This window comes from Gopherus flavomarginatus, chromosome 16, assembly GCF_025201925.1.
Source record: "Gopherus flavomarginatus isolate rGopFla2 chromosome 16, rGopFla2.mat.asm, whole genome shotgun sequence".
In the NCBI taxonomy this organism is placed as follows: domain Eukaryota; kingdom Metazoa; phylum Chordata; order Testudines; family Testudinidae; genus Gopherus; species Gopherus flavomarginatus.
The window spans coordinates 17,647,003-17,666,194 of record NC_066632.1 but is presented as its reverse complement, the minus strand read 5'-3'; the positions used below and the strand labels follow the sequence as shown (position 1 = coordinate 17,666,194).

The following is a 19,192-nucleotide window of genomic DNA, read 5'->3' as shown; positions in this document are numbered from 1 at the left end:
TCTGTATCACAGCTCGGCTCTGCCCAGGGATCTGCCCCTCTGCAGGACAATCCTGTCTGTATCTTGCACACAGCTCTGGCCCCTATCGTGTGGACCCAGCTCTGGGCAAGCGAGCCAGGCTGTGCCGCAGTGTCAGTCTGAGTCCCTTACCTCAGTCTGCCTGGGTCTTCCCCTTCCTACTAGCATTTCAAGGGCCTCTGGCCAGAAAAGGAATTGTGGAAAGGGGCTGGGTTTGCATCTCCCTGGGGGATGAAGAAACTTTGGGGGTTCCTGTAGAAATGTTGGACGGTCCCAGCTGGATCCTAGCCCTGAGCTTGGTGCTTGGCCTGATAGAGATGTGGGCTGGGAGGTTCCCAGCAGGCAGGAGCTGAATCCAGGTCACTCTGAGCTCTAGTCCAAGTTGAAGAGCTCTAACCAAGCCCCAAAGAGCTTTAAGAGCCTGAACAACACCCAGCCCCCATCTCCGTCACTCAGGCCTTGGAGTTGTGATGCTGGGCTCCAGCCCTGGGGCCCATGGTGTTAGGATCTGGTTATTTGCCAGGGACCCAAAGTCACATTATTAGAAGAAGCAGGAAAAACCCTTCCAGCCTCCTCAACTAGAAAGGGCCGTGCAGGAACCCCAGGTAGGTTACCTCAAAATGCATGTGCACTCCAGAGCAATTCGAAAGGCCAGTGCTGTGTAACCCCCAGGCTTCCCCTCACACTTATTTGCCCTCCATTATCATAGTACCTGAGCACTTCACAATCACCAGTACCCTTCTCCTGGGCTACTGTCCCCATGGGGCTGAAGGGACCTAAGGCCCAGAGTGACTTGGACACAATGAGTCTGTGTCAGATCAAGGGCTTGATCGCAGGTTTCCTGACTCCCAGGCTAGTGCGCAAACCAAAGGGCCATCCTTCAGCTACCAGCAGCTTCTTGGCTATGGTTACCAGTAGCCCTGAGGGCCCAAGCGCTAGCCAGGCATTACAGTGCCCATCACTTTAGCAGCATGTGGGGTGGGGTGGGCTCAGTTTCCCTTGCAGAGTCAGCTTTTCACTTTCTCCTACGGTTTGTGTGGCCCATTCACCCAGCAGCCAGGCAGAGACACTGGGCAGAAGGCAGGGAGACGTGGCTGTGATGCCCCCATGTGCAGGGGCACTTGAGCAGTGTGATTACCTGAATCTGTGGTTCCCCCACCAGGAGAGGGCAGCATAAGGCTGTGGCATTCACATCTCCAGCAATGCTAGTTACAACCCCTCACCAGCTACGTGCTGTCCCCTGAAGAGCCACTGCTCAATATGAGACTGTTGAGCATGGACCAACTCACCTGACCCTGGCTCCTAGAGCTCACGTGTATGAATGTGTGGGAATGTGCTTGCCCCGCCATGTACATGACCCCGTGCTGTGTGTGTGACACCCACGCCGTGTGTGTGACACCCGTACCATGCACATGCTGACCGTGCCATATGTGTGATGCCCATGCTGTGTGCATGACGCCCACACAGCACCACCGTGTGCATGACATCCATGCCGTATGCATGATGCCTGTGCCATGTGCGTGACACCCATGCTGTGTGCGTGACGTCCGCGCTGCGTGCATGCCCGTGTTGTGTGCATGACACCCACGTGACATTATGGCTCCTGCAGGTTTGGTGAGAAGGAGGCGTACATGGGGTTCATGAACGAATTCCTGGAGCACAACTGGAGCCGCATGAAGTCGTTCCTGCAGAGTGTGGCCAACCCTGACAGCAGTGCCCACCTGGTGGCTTATGATGGCTATGTGGACCTGGCACTGGAGCTCTCCACCCTGCACGCACTGCTCTGCGACATATTCACTGGCCTGGACCAGGTACTGCGGGCTGGGGGTGGAGTGCAAAAGAGCCAGTTAGGTAGGCAGAAGGGGGCTGACCGTTCCCCCCTTCTCCCCCGCCCCCAGTTTCATACAGGAGGTGTGCTCCCAGGCAGAGTTCTTAACTGCTCAGCATTAGTGTGAAATGTGAGTTCTGCAGAGAGGTGCTTCTACCAGCTTGTGTCCCTGGGGCAGGAAGTCAGTGTTTTGTTTACAGACAGAGGCAGGGTGATTAAGAAAAGGCTGGTAATTAAATTAAGGATCTGGAAGTCGTCAGATGGCCAAAATGGGGTGGGGGGTGAATACAGCCAAGTCTTCTGAGCCAAAGTTACAATCAGAAAAGAGGAAGATGCAAGGGGCATAAGTGAAAAGAAGGGGCCAAAACTCAGGAAAGGGCTAGCAATGGTATAGAGAAGTTCCCACTCTACCTCTGGTATTTATGTGGCCCCATCACTGTAGTATCTGCGTGCGTCACATCCCAGCCCCTTGGTGAGGTAGAGCCGTGCTGTTATCCCCATGGTACAGATGGGGCACTGAGGCACAGAGACACTAACAGCCAGGTTTTTATATGTATTTAGGCACCTAGTGGGATTTTCAAAAGTGCCTGCATCTTTGGGTGCCTGAAAACCTTTGAAACTCTGTCCCTAAGGCACAGACCTGAGGTCATACAGGAAGTCGGGGGAGAAGAGGCCAGAGTAGAACCCAGGTCTCTTAGGGCTATCTGCTGGATCAGCCTTTCTCTCTGCTGTATGCTGTAAAAAAGAGGCCTTTGATGCATGGGAGCAAAATCAAGAAGGCCAGTTCTCTGAGACTCCAGCACACGGTCCCAGATGATTGGGAACAATGGCATGGTTGACAGTATCAAAAGCAGCACAGAGGTCAGGAAGGCTGAAGAAAGAAAGAGAATGAGACACGATCATTTAACAGCCAATGGGTGGCAGGTTCTGCCCTAGGCTAAGTTGTACAGCAATGCCTGCTGTGCAATTTTAGATTTTAACTGAAAACCATTTGTTTTGTCATTTTTTTGTTCTGAGTTTGAGAAAAGGAAGGAATGAGAAAGTGTCATATGAGTATCAAATGTGATTATATATCAAATTCTTAGGGTTTCAGCTGTATTCAGACCAATTCCAGAACAAAGAACAGAAATTAATCCACAGAGTCCATAAAGTCAACCATTATTGTCATGATTTGTATTATTCATTGGGCACAATCTGTGTGTGCAGCACTGTTCAGAATATGCCAGAAAATGTAATCCCTGAGCCAGTGAATATAAGATGTGTAACCCTGGATAAGATATTTAAGTATGAAGTGTATAGTTATTGACCCCACATGTTATCACGTGTTCACCGTGATGTTTATATCTATGAGTGGAGGTGCTGATGGCAATAGAAGTTTTACTTTATTAAGCACTAGAAGATTTGACCCTCCAACTTTCTTTCAGGAGGAAGAGCTGCCCAGAGCTCCTGTGTCTATTTTCCTTTCCTACCTGCAGTGGCCCTGATATACCTCAGAAGTCTCAATTTCCCCCCAACTTTAAAATGTTGACTTTTCTTGGTGTTTGATTTAAAATATTCTCCCGTGAAAACTGCAACTCAAGCATTATAGTATTTAGGAGCCTTCTGGAAAATAATTAGCTTTTAAACAGAAGTGAAAGCAGTGTTGCCAACTCTTATGATTTTGTCATGAGTCTCATGATAATTATTGTTTTCCTTAAAGCCCCAGATCCTGGAGTCAAGTGATGTGTGATGATGTCAGCCTTCATTCTTAAAGAAAAGTAAAGTTTCTAGCCCTTGTGGCTGTGGAGAAAGCCTCAAAATGTGGCCCCAGTGCACCCTAAAGACTCAAAAAGCAGAATGTAAATTAAAAAAACCTCAACATCTATTCTTTTTACATAATCTCATTATTTTAAAGCCAATCTCATGATTTTTGGTGAGCCTGATTCTTGATTTTTGAACATTTGGAGTTGGCAATACTATGAAAGTGACTTGAAAGTGTCAGTTTCACTCCTGTTCAAAGTCATTTTCTAGTCTATCATTTGTAGTGGGGTAACACCTCTACAGCCCCAGGCAGGTGCAATATAAACTCACAGGGCCTTACCCTAATAAGATGTTTCCAAAAGTTCAATGATCTATTCCAAGCTTGATGAACTGCAAAAAAGTGATAGAAAGTCATCTAGGTTTTTCTACAATTGTTTCAATTGTTGTATTCAAGGATTAGTAACAGAGTAAGACTATACATTAATTTTTAAACCTAACCAGTGTCCCTTAAGTGAATCGACACAAGATGTCAGAACAAGTATTAGAGCTGAGTGGGTCTAATATTTAATTTAATTTTCTTTCTTTATATAGGAATTAGAAATTATTATCTGATAGGAGAACTGTATCTAAGCTATTAACTGCAAAAAAAAATAATTTTTTTTTCAGGTGCCCAAGTAGCCTTTGGAATCACGGTTAAAGATGCCCCCCACCCACCCCCCTGCCAAATCTGAAATGGCGCCATGATGGGATGGAAGTGCATTGACAGAGCACATCTGCCCTCTTGTGGCCAGAAGATAGAAAGGGCTTATCCACTGCAGGGTTCCACAGCCAGCAGCTGGTGTTGCTGTGTATGTCTGGAACCTGCTAGCATCCTCGAGCAGCTCCATCAGCGGAGACCATAGGACCTGCATGGGCCACGCTGCGTTGGTCTGAGCTGGAAACTGTCTCTGCATGGCTGTTCCTGTTGGAACCATGCTGAGCTGGACCCAGCTGGGCATCGCCCCTTGGATGTGCTGATGGGAGCTGCGTTGAGCCAACCCAGCTGGGCGTTGCCCCTGTGAAACTTTCCACTGGTAACCAGGGTTAGGTAGCATCCTGCCAGGTTCAGGTCCCGACTCCATCAGCCACGGGCAACACAAGCCCTGCCCTCTAGGCCTCTGCAGGCCCTGCTCTCTCTGCCGGTTAGCCGTTGGCATACCCCAGACCCCAAGGCCCTTGAATGTGTCCCTGGAGTGTCCAGCCTCTGGTCCACTGGACGCCGCAGTATTCAGATTCACTGCTTCCAAAGGAACAATCCACCCCCGCCTACCAGTCCCAACTGAGATCAGTGCTCTGTTTAACACACAGCACAGATATGGCTATAGTGAAATCCACAATAGGTTCACTTAATAAAGCAGAGATTTGAGTAATAGCAAGGAGAAGGATTGGAAACAAATGGCTTCATAGCAAATGAAATCATAACACATTCTAGAACCCAGACTTAGTTAGCGAGCTACTCTCCTGGCTAATAAAGTATTGCTCACTAGAGCTTCACAGCCAGGCAGGTTGTGACCTTTTTTTCATGAAGCAAACCACACTGCCACCTCAGTGAAGGATCAATGGCGTCTTTGGTTCCCCTAGATACATCAGACCAGTCCTTCATCCTTATTCCTAAACAGAACGGCCTTGCTGATTGAGTCGTCTATGGCTTTCCTCTCACCTTGATTTTGCAATCTTGATTATCATCCAGTTAAGTGTGCAAACAGACCTCCACTGGGAAGCAGACAATACGCCAGACAGGAAGAAAAGCATCTGTTACCGCTGCCCCTGGCTGTGCTGGTCAGAGCTCCTCCAACAGATCTGGCAGGGCCAAGCTGGGTTTGTCTCACACGAGACTGAGGGACACCGCTGTTGGCAAACCCACAGCGGTGAATCTTCTCCCTTTGTGTTTCCCGGCAGCGAACAAGGGAGCAGTTAGAGCCCCTGCCGACCATCCTCTATGCCATCAAAGAGGGGACGCCAGTGCCTGTCTCCATCAAACTTGGCCCCGGCATGGACAGGTACTTCCCCTTCCCCTCCCCTCTCCATGAGCGGTGATCCAGGCGGTGCAGGGCTCAAAGGGCCTGGGGGGATTCTGTCATTGACAGCAGCAGGAGCAGGACAGGGCTGTTGGTGTTGCCAGACGAGCTTGGCACTGTGCGGTGATGTTGGGAAATGAGTCTTGGGAAATCCACTCCCCGCAAGATGTGCTCCAGACTGGGCTGATCCTGCCAGTGGGGCTCAGACAAGTGATGGTGCTCTGGCTTATGGGAGTGGGGCCTGGCCATCATAAGGCCCGGGGGAGGGTTTGAGCTTATGTGTGGGGTTAGGAGGCAGCTCAAGTGTGGGGCCTGAAGAGAGTTTGGGTCTGGAGCCTCAGGACCAAAGCTAGGCTGTGGCTTTGGGTTCCCGGGCCAGGTGGATGGGGAAGAGGGACAGCAGGGAGCAGAGACTCAGACAATGGGCTGGGTTGGAGATTAACATGATGGCTCCAGTCCAAGGGTTTGCTTGAAGTGCTGGTGTCAGGCTGGGTTTGAATTTGGGGTGACTAGCTGGCAGTTTGGTTCTGATTCAGGCTGGTTCAGGGGATGGTTCTGGTTCAATTTGAGATTTGGGCTTGGGTGACGGTTTGGGTTCAGGAAATGGTTCTGACTGGGTTTGGTTGATGGTTTTGGGAAATGGTTCTGGTTCTGGTGATGACTCCAGTTCAGTTTGGGTGTGGTTGATGGTTTTGGTTCAGGTGACGATTGCAGTTCTGTTCGCTTTGGGGTTCAGGGGATAGTTCAGTTTGAGGGATGTTTCTGGTTCTAGGTTGCGGTTCGGGATAGTTCCCATTCTAGGGTCTGGTTCATGGGATGGTTCTGGATTCTGGTCCAGCACAGTGCTCCTAGCTCTCTCCAATGACACTCAGCCCCAACCGTTGTGTTTCAGCCCTGGTGAGAAGCCAGGATTCCTGCCCCCGAGAGAGCTGAGCAAGTACAGCCCCCTGATCAAGAGTCACTCCATGACCAACATCCAGAAGGGCCGGGGGAAGGAGGATGAGCAGCATCTCCAGCAACTGCCTGCCTCCCCACGCCAGGCCTGGGAAAGGAGGAAGGTGCAGCGCACCCAGAGTGTGCCAGCCCAGAGCAAGGCAGGACGCAGACTGCAGAAGCAGAGCAGCATGGAGCACGTGGTTGAGTCCCAGGGAGAAGAGAGTCACGATGGGAGCCCTCGCCCCTCTACCTTCCGCCCACGGGATGGTCGAGCCCACCCGGTAAGGGGCTCTGGGCAGCTCCCACCCTGGGGGACGGCCAAGTCCACCTGGAAAGGGGGTCTTGGCACCCAGCTGCCCGCCCCTTCTCTGACCCATGCAGGCTGCTCAAGCTGCAAAGCGATCACTGCCAGAGCCACCCCCACAGAGGCCATGCTCCGCCTGATGCCTGCTGGGACTGAGGACAGGGGGAATGGAGCTGAGCACACTCACCCCTTGTGCCCTGCTCCCCAGTGGCCAGCCACAGCCTGCTCTCCGGAGAACAAGGTCTGCCCTTCCTGGGGCACTATCAGTGCCAGGGCCCCACCCCAGCCCCAGAGAGCGGGCACTGGAGCCCGGAGTCCATTCTGGTTCCAGTTTGGGAAATGGTTCTGGTTCTGGTGATGACTCCAGTTCAGTTTGGGTGTGGTTGATGGTTTTAGTTCAGGTGACGATTGCAGTTTTGTTCGCTTTGGGGTTCAGGGGATAGTTCAGTTTGGGGGACGTTTCTGGTTCTAGGCTGCCGTTCGGGGGATAGTTCTGATTCTAGGGTCTGGTTCAGAGAGGAGCAGGGCAGTTCAGGGCTGGGCCTGGAGCTGTTCTTGTCCCCATTCCCTTGCCACCGGGTAGGGTCGGGTGATGGGCTCCAGCAGGAATCACCAGTTGTTCCAGCCTATCCCGAGAGGAACCGGGAGGCGTCTGGCCCCATGTCACTGACAGGCAGAACCATGGCCCCCTGCTAGCCTGTGCTGCCTGCAGCGCCCTGAAGGGCTCTGTGCTGTGTGTCCTAGGGGCGATCCAATCTCCGCCAGTCTGCCTCGCTGCCCCGGAAATCCACGGTTCCCTGGCAGCGCCACGCTGAGGAAGCAGCCAAGGCACAGACTGAGCTGTACGCCATGCGGCCGCTGGAGAAGGTAACACTCTGCACCCCCAGAGACCCCAGGCTCCAGAGCAGGCCCTATGGGACCATGCCAGGGTCTTTCTCTCCACCTCAATGCCCAGGCTCTGCCAGGGTGCTGATGCATCACTGCTACCCACCCCAGTCCACAGAACCAGCCCCCATGCTTGCAATGGGAAGGACAGTGCCATCCCCCAAACCTCACCATGTTAGCCTGGTAGGGGCTGGTAGATGTGTCACCATCCTTTCCCCAACCCTATGGCCTCCAGGCAAGGATCGTAGAGCTCCTCACACACACAGCCACGAGTCCTGACTCCCAGCCACTAGTGCTCTAACCACTAGGCCCCTCTCCTGCTGCCAGCCTATACTGGGCTCTCAGCCTTTCTGCAGCTGGGTAAGGAGCCCACGTGGCAGAACGGTGCCCTCTCTGTGCCCGTGGAGTGCTGCATGGCCCATGACGAGCTGATCTTGTCTTGGGCTCCCCTAGCATGGGAAGCAAATTGAAGAGCTGAGGAAGGAGTTGGCAGAGTCCAGGGAGAAGCAGAGGCTCTTTGAGAGCCAGCTGGAAATGCTGGTCACCCAGAACCAGACACTGCTGGAGGAGCAGGCCAAAAGCCAGGGGCAGGAGGAGAGACTCCGGAGGCAGCTGGAGAAGCTGGAAACCCACCTGGCAAACCTCAGCACCAGGTAAGGGAGCCCATCAGGGAGAAAGGCAGCGCCGGGGCACCATGGTCCTGCTGAGCCTCTGGGTGATGTTGGGTGCTGGCTCAGCAGAGAGCCATGGGTGCCCCTCCATGGCCCAGGCATATGCTGGGCAGCCAGGCCGCAAGGAGAGCCAAGTGCTTCTAGTGGGTCCCCAGGGGCACCTCAGGTCCCTCCCCGGCTTGAGTCCTGGCTGATTCAGATGCCAGCCAAGGTGGGCTGGGCACTTGCTGACGGCTCTCAGGGGACTCAGGAACTTGCTGTCCAGGTGGATCTGGGGCAAACTGAGGGCCATGGCAGCTGGCCCACATGTTCCCACCAGGGCCTGGCCCTGCTGACAGTGGCTAGGAAGGGGCAGGAAGGCTGGCACAACCTGCCCCCAGGATGGTCCCTCCCACCCCTGCACAGTTCACGATAGGTTCAGCAGCTGTCAGGGCCCTTGGATAAGCTGATTCCATTTGGTGCAGCGAGGCAGGGGGAGGTGCCCCATGATGGAATGGGGGCAGGTTTCCAGAGGATGTGGGGAGGTACCCCAGGAACAGTGCGGAGTGAGGTGGAGTGAGGTTTTCCAGGAGCAGGGGGAGGTGTGCAAAGGCAGTGCATTGAGGTGCTCAGGGGCGTGGCAGGGGGAGGTGCCCAGGGGCAGGATAGTGAGGTGCCGGGGGGTGGGTCAGTGAGGTGCTCAGGGGCATGGCAGGGGGAGGTGCCCAGGGGCAGGATAGTGAGGTGCCAAGGGGGTGGGTTGATGAGGTGTCCAGGGGTGGGATGGTGAGGTGCCCGTGGGCTGGGCATGAGGAGATGCCCAGTGGCCAGGGGTATATTGACACGTGTGACAGTGAGGTGCCTAGGGGTGGGGTGATGAGGTGCTTAGGGGCAGAGTGATGAGGTGTTGGGGGCAGGGCAGGGGGAGGTGCCATGGGGCAAAGCAGGGGGAGATGCCAGGAGGCAGGGCCATGAGGTGCCCAGGGTTGAAGGAGTGAGGTGTCCAAGGGTAGGGCGATGAGGTGCCTGAGGGTAGGACAATGAGGTGCTTTGGGGCAGAGCAATGAGGTGTCCGGAGTTAAAGTGATGAGGTGCCCAGTGGCGGGCCGATGAGGTGCCTGGGCACAGGGCAGGGGGAGGTGTCCAGGGACGGGGAGGTGCCCAGGGGTGGAGAGGTGCCTGGGGGTGGGGCAGTGAGCTGTCCAGGGGCAGGGAGGTGCCCAGGGGTGGGGAGGTGTCCAGGGGTGGAGAGGTGCCTGGGGGTGGGGCAGTGAGGTGTCCAGGGGTGGGGAGGTGCCTGGGGGTGGGGCAGTGAGCTGTCCAGGGGCAGGGAGGTGCCCAGGGGTGGGGAGGTGTCCAGGGGTGGAGAGGTGCCTGTGGGTGGGGCAGTGAGGTGTCCAGGGGCAGGGAGGTGCCTGGAGGCAGGGTAGTGAGGTGTCCAGGGGCAGGGAGGTGCCTGGAGGCAGGGCCGTGAGGTGTCCAGGGGCAGGGGGGTGCCTAGGGGCGGTGAGGTGCCTGGGGGTGGGGCAGTGAGGTGTCCAGGGGTGGGGAGGTGCCTGGGGGCGGGGCAGTGATGTGTCCAGAGGCGAGGAGGTGCCTAGGGGCGGGGCACTGAGGTGTCCAGGGGCAGGGAGGTGCCTGGAGGCGGGCAGGGAGGTGTCCAGGGGTGAAGAGGTGCCTGGGGGTGGGGCAGTGAGGTGTCCAGAGGCAGGGAGGTGCGTAGGAGTGGGGCAGGGAGGTGTCCAGAGGTGGGGAGGTGCCTAGGGGCAGGGCACTGAGGTGTCCAGGGATGGGGAGGTGCCTGGAGGTGGGGCATTGAAGTGCCCAGGGGTGGAGCAGTGAGGTGTCCAGGGGCGGGAAGGTGCCCAGGGGTGAGGTAGTGAGGTGTCCAGGGATGGGGAGGTGTCTGGAGGTGGAGCAGTGAGGTGCCCAGGGGTGGGGCAGTGAGGTGTCCAGGAGCAGGGAGGTGCCTAGGGGCAGGGCAGTGAGGTGTCCAGGGGCAGGGAAGTGCCTGGAGGCGGGGCAGTGAGGTGCCCAGGAGTGGGGCAGTGAGGTGTCATGGGGCAGGGAGGTGCCTGGGGGTGGGGCAGTGAGGTGTCCAGGGGTGGGGCGGTGCCTGGGACGGGGCAGAGAGGTGTTCAGGGATGGGGAGGTGCCTGAAGGTGGGGCAGTGAGGTGCCCAGGGGTGGGGCAGTGAGGTGTCATGGGGTGGGGAGGTGCCTGGGGTTGGGGCAGTGAGGTGTCCAGGAGCGGTGAGTGCCCAGGAGTGGGGCAGTGAGGTGTCCAGGGGCGGGGAGGTGCCTGGGGCGGGACAGAGAGGTGTTCAGGGATGGGGAGGGGTCTGGAGGTGGGGCAGTGAGGTGCCCAGGGGTGCGGCAGTGAGGTGTCCAGGGGCGGGGAGGTGCCTGGAGGTGGGGTAGTGAGGTGCCCAGGGGTGGGGCAGTGAGGTGTCATGGGGCGGGGAGGTGCCTGGGGGTGGGGCAGTGAGGTGTCCGGGGTGGTGAGGTGCCCAGGAGTGGGGCACTGAGGTGTCCAGGGGCGGGGAGGTGCCTGGGGCGGGGCAGAGAGGTGTTCAGGGATGGGGAAGTGTCTGGAGGTGGGGCAGTGAGGTGCCCAGGGGTGCAGCAGTGAGGTGTCCAGGGGCGGGGAGGTGCCTGGAGGTGCCCAGGGGTGGGGCAGTGAGGTGTCATGGGGCGAGGAGGTGCCTGGGGGTGGGGCAGTGAGGTGTCCAGGGGCGGCGAGGTGCCCAGGAGTGGGGCACTGAGGTGTTCAGGGGCGGGGAAGTGCCTGGAGGTGGGGCAGTGAGGTGCCCAGGGGTGCAGCAGTGAGGTGTCCAGGGGTGGGGAGGTGTCTGGAGGTGCTCAGGGGTGGGGCAGTGAGGTGTCATGGGGCGGGGAGGTGCCTGGGGGTGGGGCAGTGAGGTGTCCAGGAGTGGGGCACTGAGGTGTTCAGGGGCGGGGAAGTGCCTGGAGGTGGGGCAGTGAGGTGCCCAGGGGTGGGGCAGTGAGGTGTTCAGGGATGGGGAGGTGTCTGGAGGTGGGGCACTGAGGTGTTCAGGGGCAGGGAAGTGCCTGGAGGTGGGGCAGTGAGGTGTCCAGGGGTGGGGCAGTGAGGTGTTCAGGGATGGGGAGGTGTCTGGAGGTGGGGCAGTGAGGTGTCCAGGGGTGGGGCAGTGAGGTGTTCAGGGATGGGGAGGTGTCTGGTGGTGGGGCAGTGAGGTGCCCAGGGGTGGGGCAGTGAGGTGTTCAGGGATGGGGAGGTGTCTGGAGGTGGGGCACTGAGGTGTTCAGGGGCAGGGAAGTGCCTGGAGGTGGGGCAGTGAGGTGTCCAGGGGTGGGGCAGTGAGGTGTTCAGGGATGGGGAGGTGTCTGGAGGTGGGGCAGTGAGGTGTCCAGGGGTGGGGCAGTGAGGTGTTCAGGGATGGGGAGGTGTCTGGAGGTGGGGCAGTGAGGTGCCCAGGGGTGGGGCAGTGAGGTGTTCAGGGATGGGGAGGTGTCTGGAGGTGGGGCAGTGAGGTGTCCAGGGGTGGGGCAGTGAGGTGTCCAGAGGTTAGGAGGTGCCTGGGGAGCAATGCGGTGAAGTGCCTGGGGCCAGGGCAGAGGGAAGTGTCCAGTGCTTGGGCTCTCGCAGCCGGGCAGAGCAAGCTGCGGATCCACTGACACCCTCCCTCCTGCAGGGTGGCGGCAGCAGAAGGCAGCCGGAGGAAGGACCAGGAGAAGCTGAAGGCCAGCGAGGAGAGGACGAAGCGTCTGGTAAGATCCACGCCCCCTGGGGCTGACGAGCCCAGCAGCTCCGCCCAATTGGTCTATCAGGGAGTAACCGAGGGGATTCTGGGAGCCACCCTGCACAGTGTATTATGGGGCATGCTGGATCTCAGCTCCAGCCTGTGCAGCCCCATTGCTTTCACTGCATGGGGAGGAGGAGGGGAGGTAGGGGGAGTTAGCCCCAGGAGTGTGTGATGTCCGTTCCTCTCCCGCCCAGTCAGATGGGGCTCAAGGTTGCCCATGGGTGACCCTCAGTACCTGCGTCCAGCAGAGCTGGGGACCCCTGGACCCTTAGGTGGAAGGACCAGGACCCCAGCACCTGAGTTCCTCCTACACCCACAGTGAGTTAAACAAGAGGGACCAGTGTCCTCCACCCTTATGGCTGATCCCTGCTTAGCGCTCAGAGAGCGGGAAAATTCCTAGAGCCATTGAGCTGGGAGGGCCGATATTAGTGGGATGAAGTAGTCCTTGCTCTGCCCACCAGCCCGCACTCCCCTGCCAGCATTGGGAATAGAACCCAGAAGTCCTGACTCCCAGCCCCCCTGCTCTGACCCACCTGATACTCTTTGTCTCCTAGACCTCATGGGAGTGGGGTAAGTTCAGCCACAGCTCCTGTGGGGCAGAGTGGAAGGGTGGCTAAGAAGGCAGCACTGAAGGGGATGGGGAGGGTTCCTTAGGGCAGTCTCTCCTGGGGTGGAGCATGGAAGAGGGAGATCCTGAGAATGAAGGGAGCTGCCCCACACCTTGCCCAGGAGTGGAGGGTGATGGTGCTAGTTGTCTTTGGCGTCAGATATCTGTGCAGCGTGGCGTGTGCTGCCGGCTATGGGCATCTGACTAGGGGAGCAGGGCAGCAGGCTGGGGTTATTGAGCCCTTTGTCCCTGTAGGAGCGCCGCCTGTCGGCCCTGGAGCGGGAACACGCCGAGCTGCTCTGTGCCATCAGTCAGCGGCAGGGATTCCAGGACAAGCCACCCAACTCGCTGCTGATGCCAGCGCCACAGGACGGGGCCGAGGACTGGCAGGAGGTTTAGCCAGCTTGGTGGGCCCAGACGGCCAGCCCCTGGGCCCTGCGTGGGACGCACCCCACCCCAGCAGCTGCCACCCGCTTTGGATACCCTGCCAGCCAGACCTTGTCTCTAGAAATTTGTCACAGACCCAAGCCCAGCAGCCCTTTCCTGGTATGAGTCCAGCCTGGGAGGTCCTGAGTCTGCCAGGGATGTTGTTCCAGATAATGGAGTCCCAGAGAGCTGCAGGCTGCTGCTGTGAATCCCCTGCAGCTCTCCACTCCCCAGGAGTGGTGGAGAGCGATCAGATTTGTGAGAGGCCCATTCAGCCCCTCTCTCATCCCAACCGGGGTTCCCTTCCCTATTCCTGCATCCAAAGGGTCCCCAGGTGCTTCCTTCTGACCTCCTCCCACACACTCCCGATGCCTTGCTGCCCCCTCCGTCATACCCATGCTGCCACCCCCATAATGGATCATTGCCCCAACATGCCCAAGCTTCCTTGGGGCTCGGGCTGCTGCATAGCACCAGTTGCCCAGGGCCACTGCCCAGTAACTGCCAACAGGCCCAGCCCTGGGCCAGGGGCTGACTAGAAGGGATGCCCTCGGACCAGTATTCAGGCCTCATTTGGCTCTTGGGGGATTCAGGGATGAGCTGCCACAGTGAGCTTGTCTCTGGGTTCATGCTTGGGCCATGACTCCCTGCAGAGCCAGAAATGCAGTGGCTGCTTTGTCAAAAACCTTCCTTGTCTCTGAGGGTCCCCTGCAGCCAGGCAGTAAACATAGTGCCTTTTGTGACGAGCATGTGGGTTGGAGCCTGGAGCACTCGCCACATGGGACCAGACAGGCCAGGGCCCAAGGATTCAGAGGGAAGCATGGCAGGCACCAAGCTCCGAGAGTCTCTTGCCACAGGGCCAGGTTTTAGAAAAGCCCAGCTCCTACTGAGAAGCTCCCAGCCCTGCTGTTCATGCACACACACATACACACGTGCACAGGCACATACAGGAACAACACACATGCATGTATGCGCACACACATGGCACATGTGCACACACATGTGCGCCTCACATTGTTCTCAGTGGGTGCTGCTGGGGGCTGAGCACTTCTGCAAGTCTCTCCCTGCATCCCAGAGCGCTCACACAGACGCCTTCCAAGGCTTGCAGGGCTGAGGCCCCGTCACAGCTGGCACTCAGCATGTGTGCAGTGCACACCTGGGAGGGCATATCAGGGCTGGCTGTCACCTGCAAAGGTTTATCATTTGCTGAATTCCAAACCAGCTTCTCCCAGGTCCCCATGTCCCCTGCTCACTGGGGCCATTCCGAGCTCTGTCCCCTACCTCTGGGACCCTGGAACTGGGCAAAACGAGAATAATGGGGATATTCGGGATGGGAGTGAGCTCTTCTCGTCCTCCAAATGACTTGGCCCAAACTCCGGACTGATTCCCCGTCCCCTGCAGGCTGGGCCTGGGCAGGCCAGCTGGGAAGGGTCATCAAATTCAGGGCGTTAGGCTATGTCTACACTACGCACCTTTTAGCAACATAGCTTTTGCAGCTAAAAGGCACACAGCGTAGCTGTTCTTTGTTGGCAAGAGAGAGCTCTCCCACCGACAAAAAACTCCCACCCCAACGAGTGGCAGTAGTTTTGTCGGCAGGAGAGCACTCTCCCACTGACAAAAAACTCCCACCCCCAATAAGCGGCAGTAGCTTTGTCGGCAGGAGAGAGAGCGCCCTCTGATAAAATGCTGTTCACATCAGCTCTTTTTGTCTGTAAAATTTGTGTCGTTTGGGGGAGGAGAGTGTTTTTTTCACGCACACTCCGAACGACAAAGGTTTTACTGACGAAAGTCCAGTGCAGACAAAGCCTTAGAGTGGAAACCACTCCATTTCAGAGCTACAGCTGGCTTCTGCTCCCATGATAGTCCAGCAATGCACAGAGCCAGCTCGCCCCTCAGCCCCTAGGAGCAGTCCTGTCTGCAGAGGCTGGCCTGTGCATTTGCAGTGGGATGATAGTCAGGGTCTTGGGGTGACTCCTGATGCAGCCTGTCTCTCCAATGTTTCCTAGCACCTGTAGGAGTTGCCTTCCTGAGGACAGGTGCATTCTGGTCCTGGAGAGGCTCTGCCCGGCTCATGACTGCAGGGAGGGGAAGCCGCAGTATGGAGCCAGGTGCGGGAGGGAGGGGTGAGCAGTTGGGAGGGAGGATCTAAGAGGGAGGGAGTGTGTCCCCACTGCTCTGAGGGCAAGTGACTAGGACCCAGTTTAGTAGTGTAGATCAGGGCTCACTTCCATTGGCTTCAACAGGAGCGAGGCGCCTGAATTGCATTGAGGAGCTAGACCTAGATGCCTCTGGGCTTTTGGGTTAACAGAAGGGGCTGGAGTAGCACCACTTAGGGACACACACACACACACATACATTCCCTAGGATGACCAGACAGCGAATGTAAAAAAGCGGGACAGGGGATGGGGGAGTAATAGGAGCCTATATAAGAAAAAGACCCAAAAATCAGGACTGTCCCTATGAAATCAGGATATTTGGTCACCCTACACTCGTCCCCTGCTCCCCCGTGTGATACAGTTCAGCTGCTGTGACACCAACACAAACTCTTGTGAGATCGCAGCAGCTGTCACCTTGCAAGGGAAGGTCCATGGCACACAGATGTGAGGAACACCCCCCCCCCCAGCTGTGTTAGGTGAATAATGCCAGCCCAGCATGGATCCTGAGGAAAGGGACCCAAGAACTTGAGGTTCTGGTTTGGCCCCATCACCCAGGGATCCAGGCCTTTCTGGGGCAGGGCAGGGCTAGGCTGGCATCCCTGATGCATAGAGCGGAGTCATCCTTCCTCTGTCTCTCCTACCCGCCATGTTCTGCCTCAAAGGCCAGCTTAGTCGAGCAAATTCCCTGGTGGTTCAGTGGAGGGCAGCCCCTGCAGGGAACTAAGGGGGGTGGGTGGGGATGATGCAGAGACCTGCAGCCCCAGGATGTCCGTCTGGTTGGATTTCAGGAGAATCTCTGGCAGGCAGAGAGTTTCACTGAGCCCTGAACATTGTAATGAGAAGCCGGGGCCCGCAGTGCTCCCACAGTCTGCAAGGGCTCAGCCAGAGCATCTCTTGATAAATGGCAGAACAAGAGAATGAAGCCTGGCTGGGAGCTCCATGCTCCAGCCCAGCAACCTCAGGGGGGCTGCCTGCCTCCAGGGGCCAGGCAGGCTGTCTAGGAGCAGCGAGCACTGGCGCACTGCAGTCTCCAGACACTGGCTCCCCTGTCCCACTCTCAGGGCGGTCGCTGCTGTGAAGGCACAAAGGGCTCCTCCTGTGCTCTTCTACATGGCACCCACCAGCCAGCAGCCCTGGTGTCCGTGTGCCAGCATGTCCATGTGGTGGGAGGGAGGGGAAGGGGAGAGGCCTGCAGGCATATTTCCATTCGAATCCCCCTAGCTCTGACCTGCCTGCACTTCCTAGCCTTGGGCCAAGACGTTCCCAAGTGCCTTGTGGGGCTGGCTGGCTCCCCAGCTTGGGCCTGATTTTCAGGACTCAGGCAGCATCTGCTGGAGCAGCCGGACTGGCTAAGCACAGCAGCCATTGGGGATGTGCCCAGAAGGAGGTTGTTTTGTTTTACAGTGTGAGACTGGAGAATGAGGAGGGTGGGGGTGGGGACACCTTGTAGGCCTCAGCCCCCTGCTGCCTTGGGCTTGATCCAGCCCCACACTGGGGCAGGGGTTGGTCTCTGGCTGGAAAGAGGCCTTCAGAGCCCTGGAGCACCTATTGGTTTGATTTGAGAGCAGGGCATCGTTGTGCCCAATTGCTATGCGCCAGGCTGGGGGTGCCAAGTACCAGCCTTTGGCTGAGGCAAGGGCTCCACAATCCGAGTGCAGGGAAGTTTGAGGCACTGATGTGTACCAAGGGGCAGGCAGGGGGGTGCCCCGTACTGAGGCACCCCAGAGGATCCATGGCTGGGGATTCTCATCCCCCCTTGGGCTGCTTCCCCGTCTCCCTCATGAAGGGGCTCTTCCACACACCCCCACACTCACAGAGAGTTCCCTCCTCCTGGGAAGGGCCCTTCCAACAATCCCCCATCACAGAGGGTGGCAAAGTCAGAATTGTCTGGAATATTTTTATGCCTGTGTGTGCCTCAATTTCCCTCTGCACTTTATGTTGCTACCCAGTGGGTGCAAAAGGGTTAAAAGGCTGCTCTTGGGGCAGAGCAGGAGCCATGAGGTGTTAGGTCATGTGACTGTCTAGGGTGGAGTGAAGGGGTCCTTTCAGGCCAAACCATGTCAATGGAGGGTCTGGAAAGACAAAGGGAGCCCCAACAATTGACACCTACCCATGAGCGTCTTGTGGGCAGAACGTGAACTCAGCAGGGATCTGTGGCGGGGGAGAAGATCTGGCTTTGGGAGAGACACCAAGCTCTCATCAGAGACTGCCAGGGGGCGAGGACCAAAAGTGGAGTCCACGGCTGGGTGGCTGGCTGGCTTGACCAGGATGGATGGTGTCTTAGCCTTTGCTTTGCTGCGCTAACCTGGGGACTTCCCGGCCTGGTTTCAGCCAACTAATAAACCCGACTCTGTTTGAAAATGTTGCCTGGTGTTGCTGTACATCCTTGCCAGGGTGTGCTGGGCCCTGAGGAGTTGGCAAGTCTCTGGACAGGCATCTTTCTCCGGTGGATGCACTGGGCGGAGCTCACAGAGTGCAGCAGGAGGGCTGGAGCCCAGGGGCTCAGTCTCAGAGGTGGAAGGCCATGTGGGCTAATCTGAAGGAAGAGCAGGACCCCTCAAGGGTCTGGCCCACTGACGTGTTCCTGAGTGTGGAACCACAGGCAGGCTGGCTGGCCCCTGCAGCTAGGGCCTGCAGGATGCAAGGTGCTTCAGGGGAACCAGCTTGGGGCCAGAGCGGGGAAAGACTCCAAAGTAACCCAGGGAACAGGCCCCTGCAAGTGAGCTGAAGAGACGCCCTGACGCCCTGAAGAACCTCTTTCTTTGTTGAGATTTTTAGTTGAACTTTGGTTACCCCGGGAGCAGGGCTGGTGCAATCACTAGGTGAATCAGGCGGTCACCTAGGGTCCCAAGTGGCTGGGGATGCCAAAAAGCGGTGCCCTAGCTTGGCAGGGAGTAGCCGCCTTCCAGAGGACGGGAGAGCCAGAGCCTCTGCTTGCGGTGGCTGCGAGCCCCAGCCATGGAGGAGCCGGCGCGGTGCAGGGGAGGGGGGAGGCAGCAGCCCTGCAAAGGTGGCAGTGCTGCTAGTGGGGAGTAGCTGATGCATATGGGCAGTGGACCCTGTGCGCCCCCTCCCCCCCCGCCTCTCCCTTGCCGCACTCAGGTTCTGCGGCTCCTGGGCATAGGAGAAGGATGGCTCTAGGCAGGAAACAGCAGCAGCAGCAGTGTGGCCTGTCCTGCCCCAGGGCAGGCTACGCTCCATGCCTGCCCCTGCTGCTGCAGAGGCTGCCACTGCCCTGGGCTCCAGCCGCCCGTCTCCCCTGGAGCAGTGCCCAGTTCCTGCTGCTCTTGGCTGGCAAGTGCAGGGCCCCAGTTGAGTTCAACCCCTTGCTTCTCCTCCGCGACACACCCCTGCCTGCATCCTCCTGGGTGGCCGCGGCAGCAGCAGCAGCCAGGCAGCCTGAGAGGAGAAGCTGTCCCTGGGCAAGCAGGGGAGACTCTGAGGTGAAGAGGCTGCTGGCACGGCCTGAGCGCTGGAGACCGACAAGTAACTGCCCCTGTTGGTGTCACTAAGCATAACCCTAAGTAACTCGGGAGGGTGGAAGGCCACAAGCGTATGGAGCCTTCCTGGTTTTAGGCCTCAGCAGACAAGAGTCCCTCCATGTTTGAACTTTAATCGACCTAAAAGGCCAGGTGTAACAGCCGTTATCAGTTGCAACAGTTCTAACTGGTCTAAAGCAGAAATAATGAGGCCTGTGCACCTTTAGCAGAAGGACAAGATAACTTGCAGAAGGAAAACTTACTAACGAGCTGCGGTGGCCAAGATTACTTAATGCATCTGCGCTTACGTAACTGCTACAGG

General features: G+C 57.5%; 1 protein-coding gene across 6 annotated transcripts in view; it reads left to right on the top strand.

Moving 5' to 3' along the window:
• The window catches only part of RASAL3 (RAS protein activator like 3), a 74,564-nt gene that overhangs the window by 50,219 nt on the left and 5,153 nt on the right, over positions 1–19,192 (top strand). For 4 of the 6 annotated variants that reach the window (XM_050925779.1, XM_050925778.1, XM_050925776.1 and 1 more), the window contains 6 exons: positions 1,628–1,829; positions 5,525–5,625; positions 6,536–6,860; positions 7,628–7,750; positions 8,222–8,421; positions 12,095–13,159. In XM_050925779.1, the coding sequence (XP_050781736.1) occupies positions 1,628–1,829; positions 5,525–5,625; positions 6,536–6,860; positions 7,628–7,750; positions 8,222–8,421; positions 12,095–12,377 (1,234 nt within the window). In that variant the 3' untranslated portion in view covers positions 12,378–13,159. Of the gene's footprint in view, positions 1–1,627; positions 1,830–5,524; positions 5,626–6,535; positions 6,861–7,627; positions 7,751–8,221; positions 8,422–12,094; positions 14,450–19,192 lie in introns of those variants that run through there. The other 2 variants (XR_007769893.1, XM_050925777.1) reach the window with 2 other exon arrangements.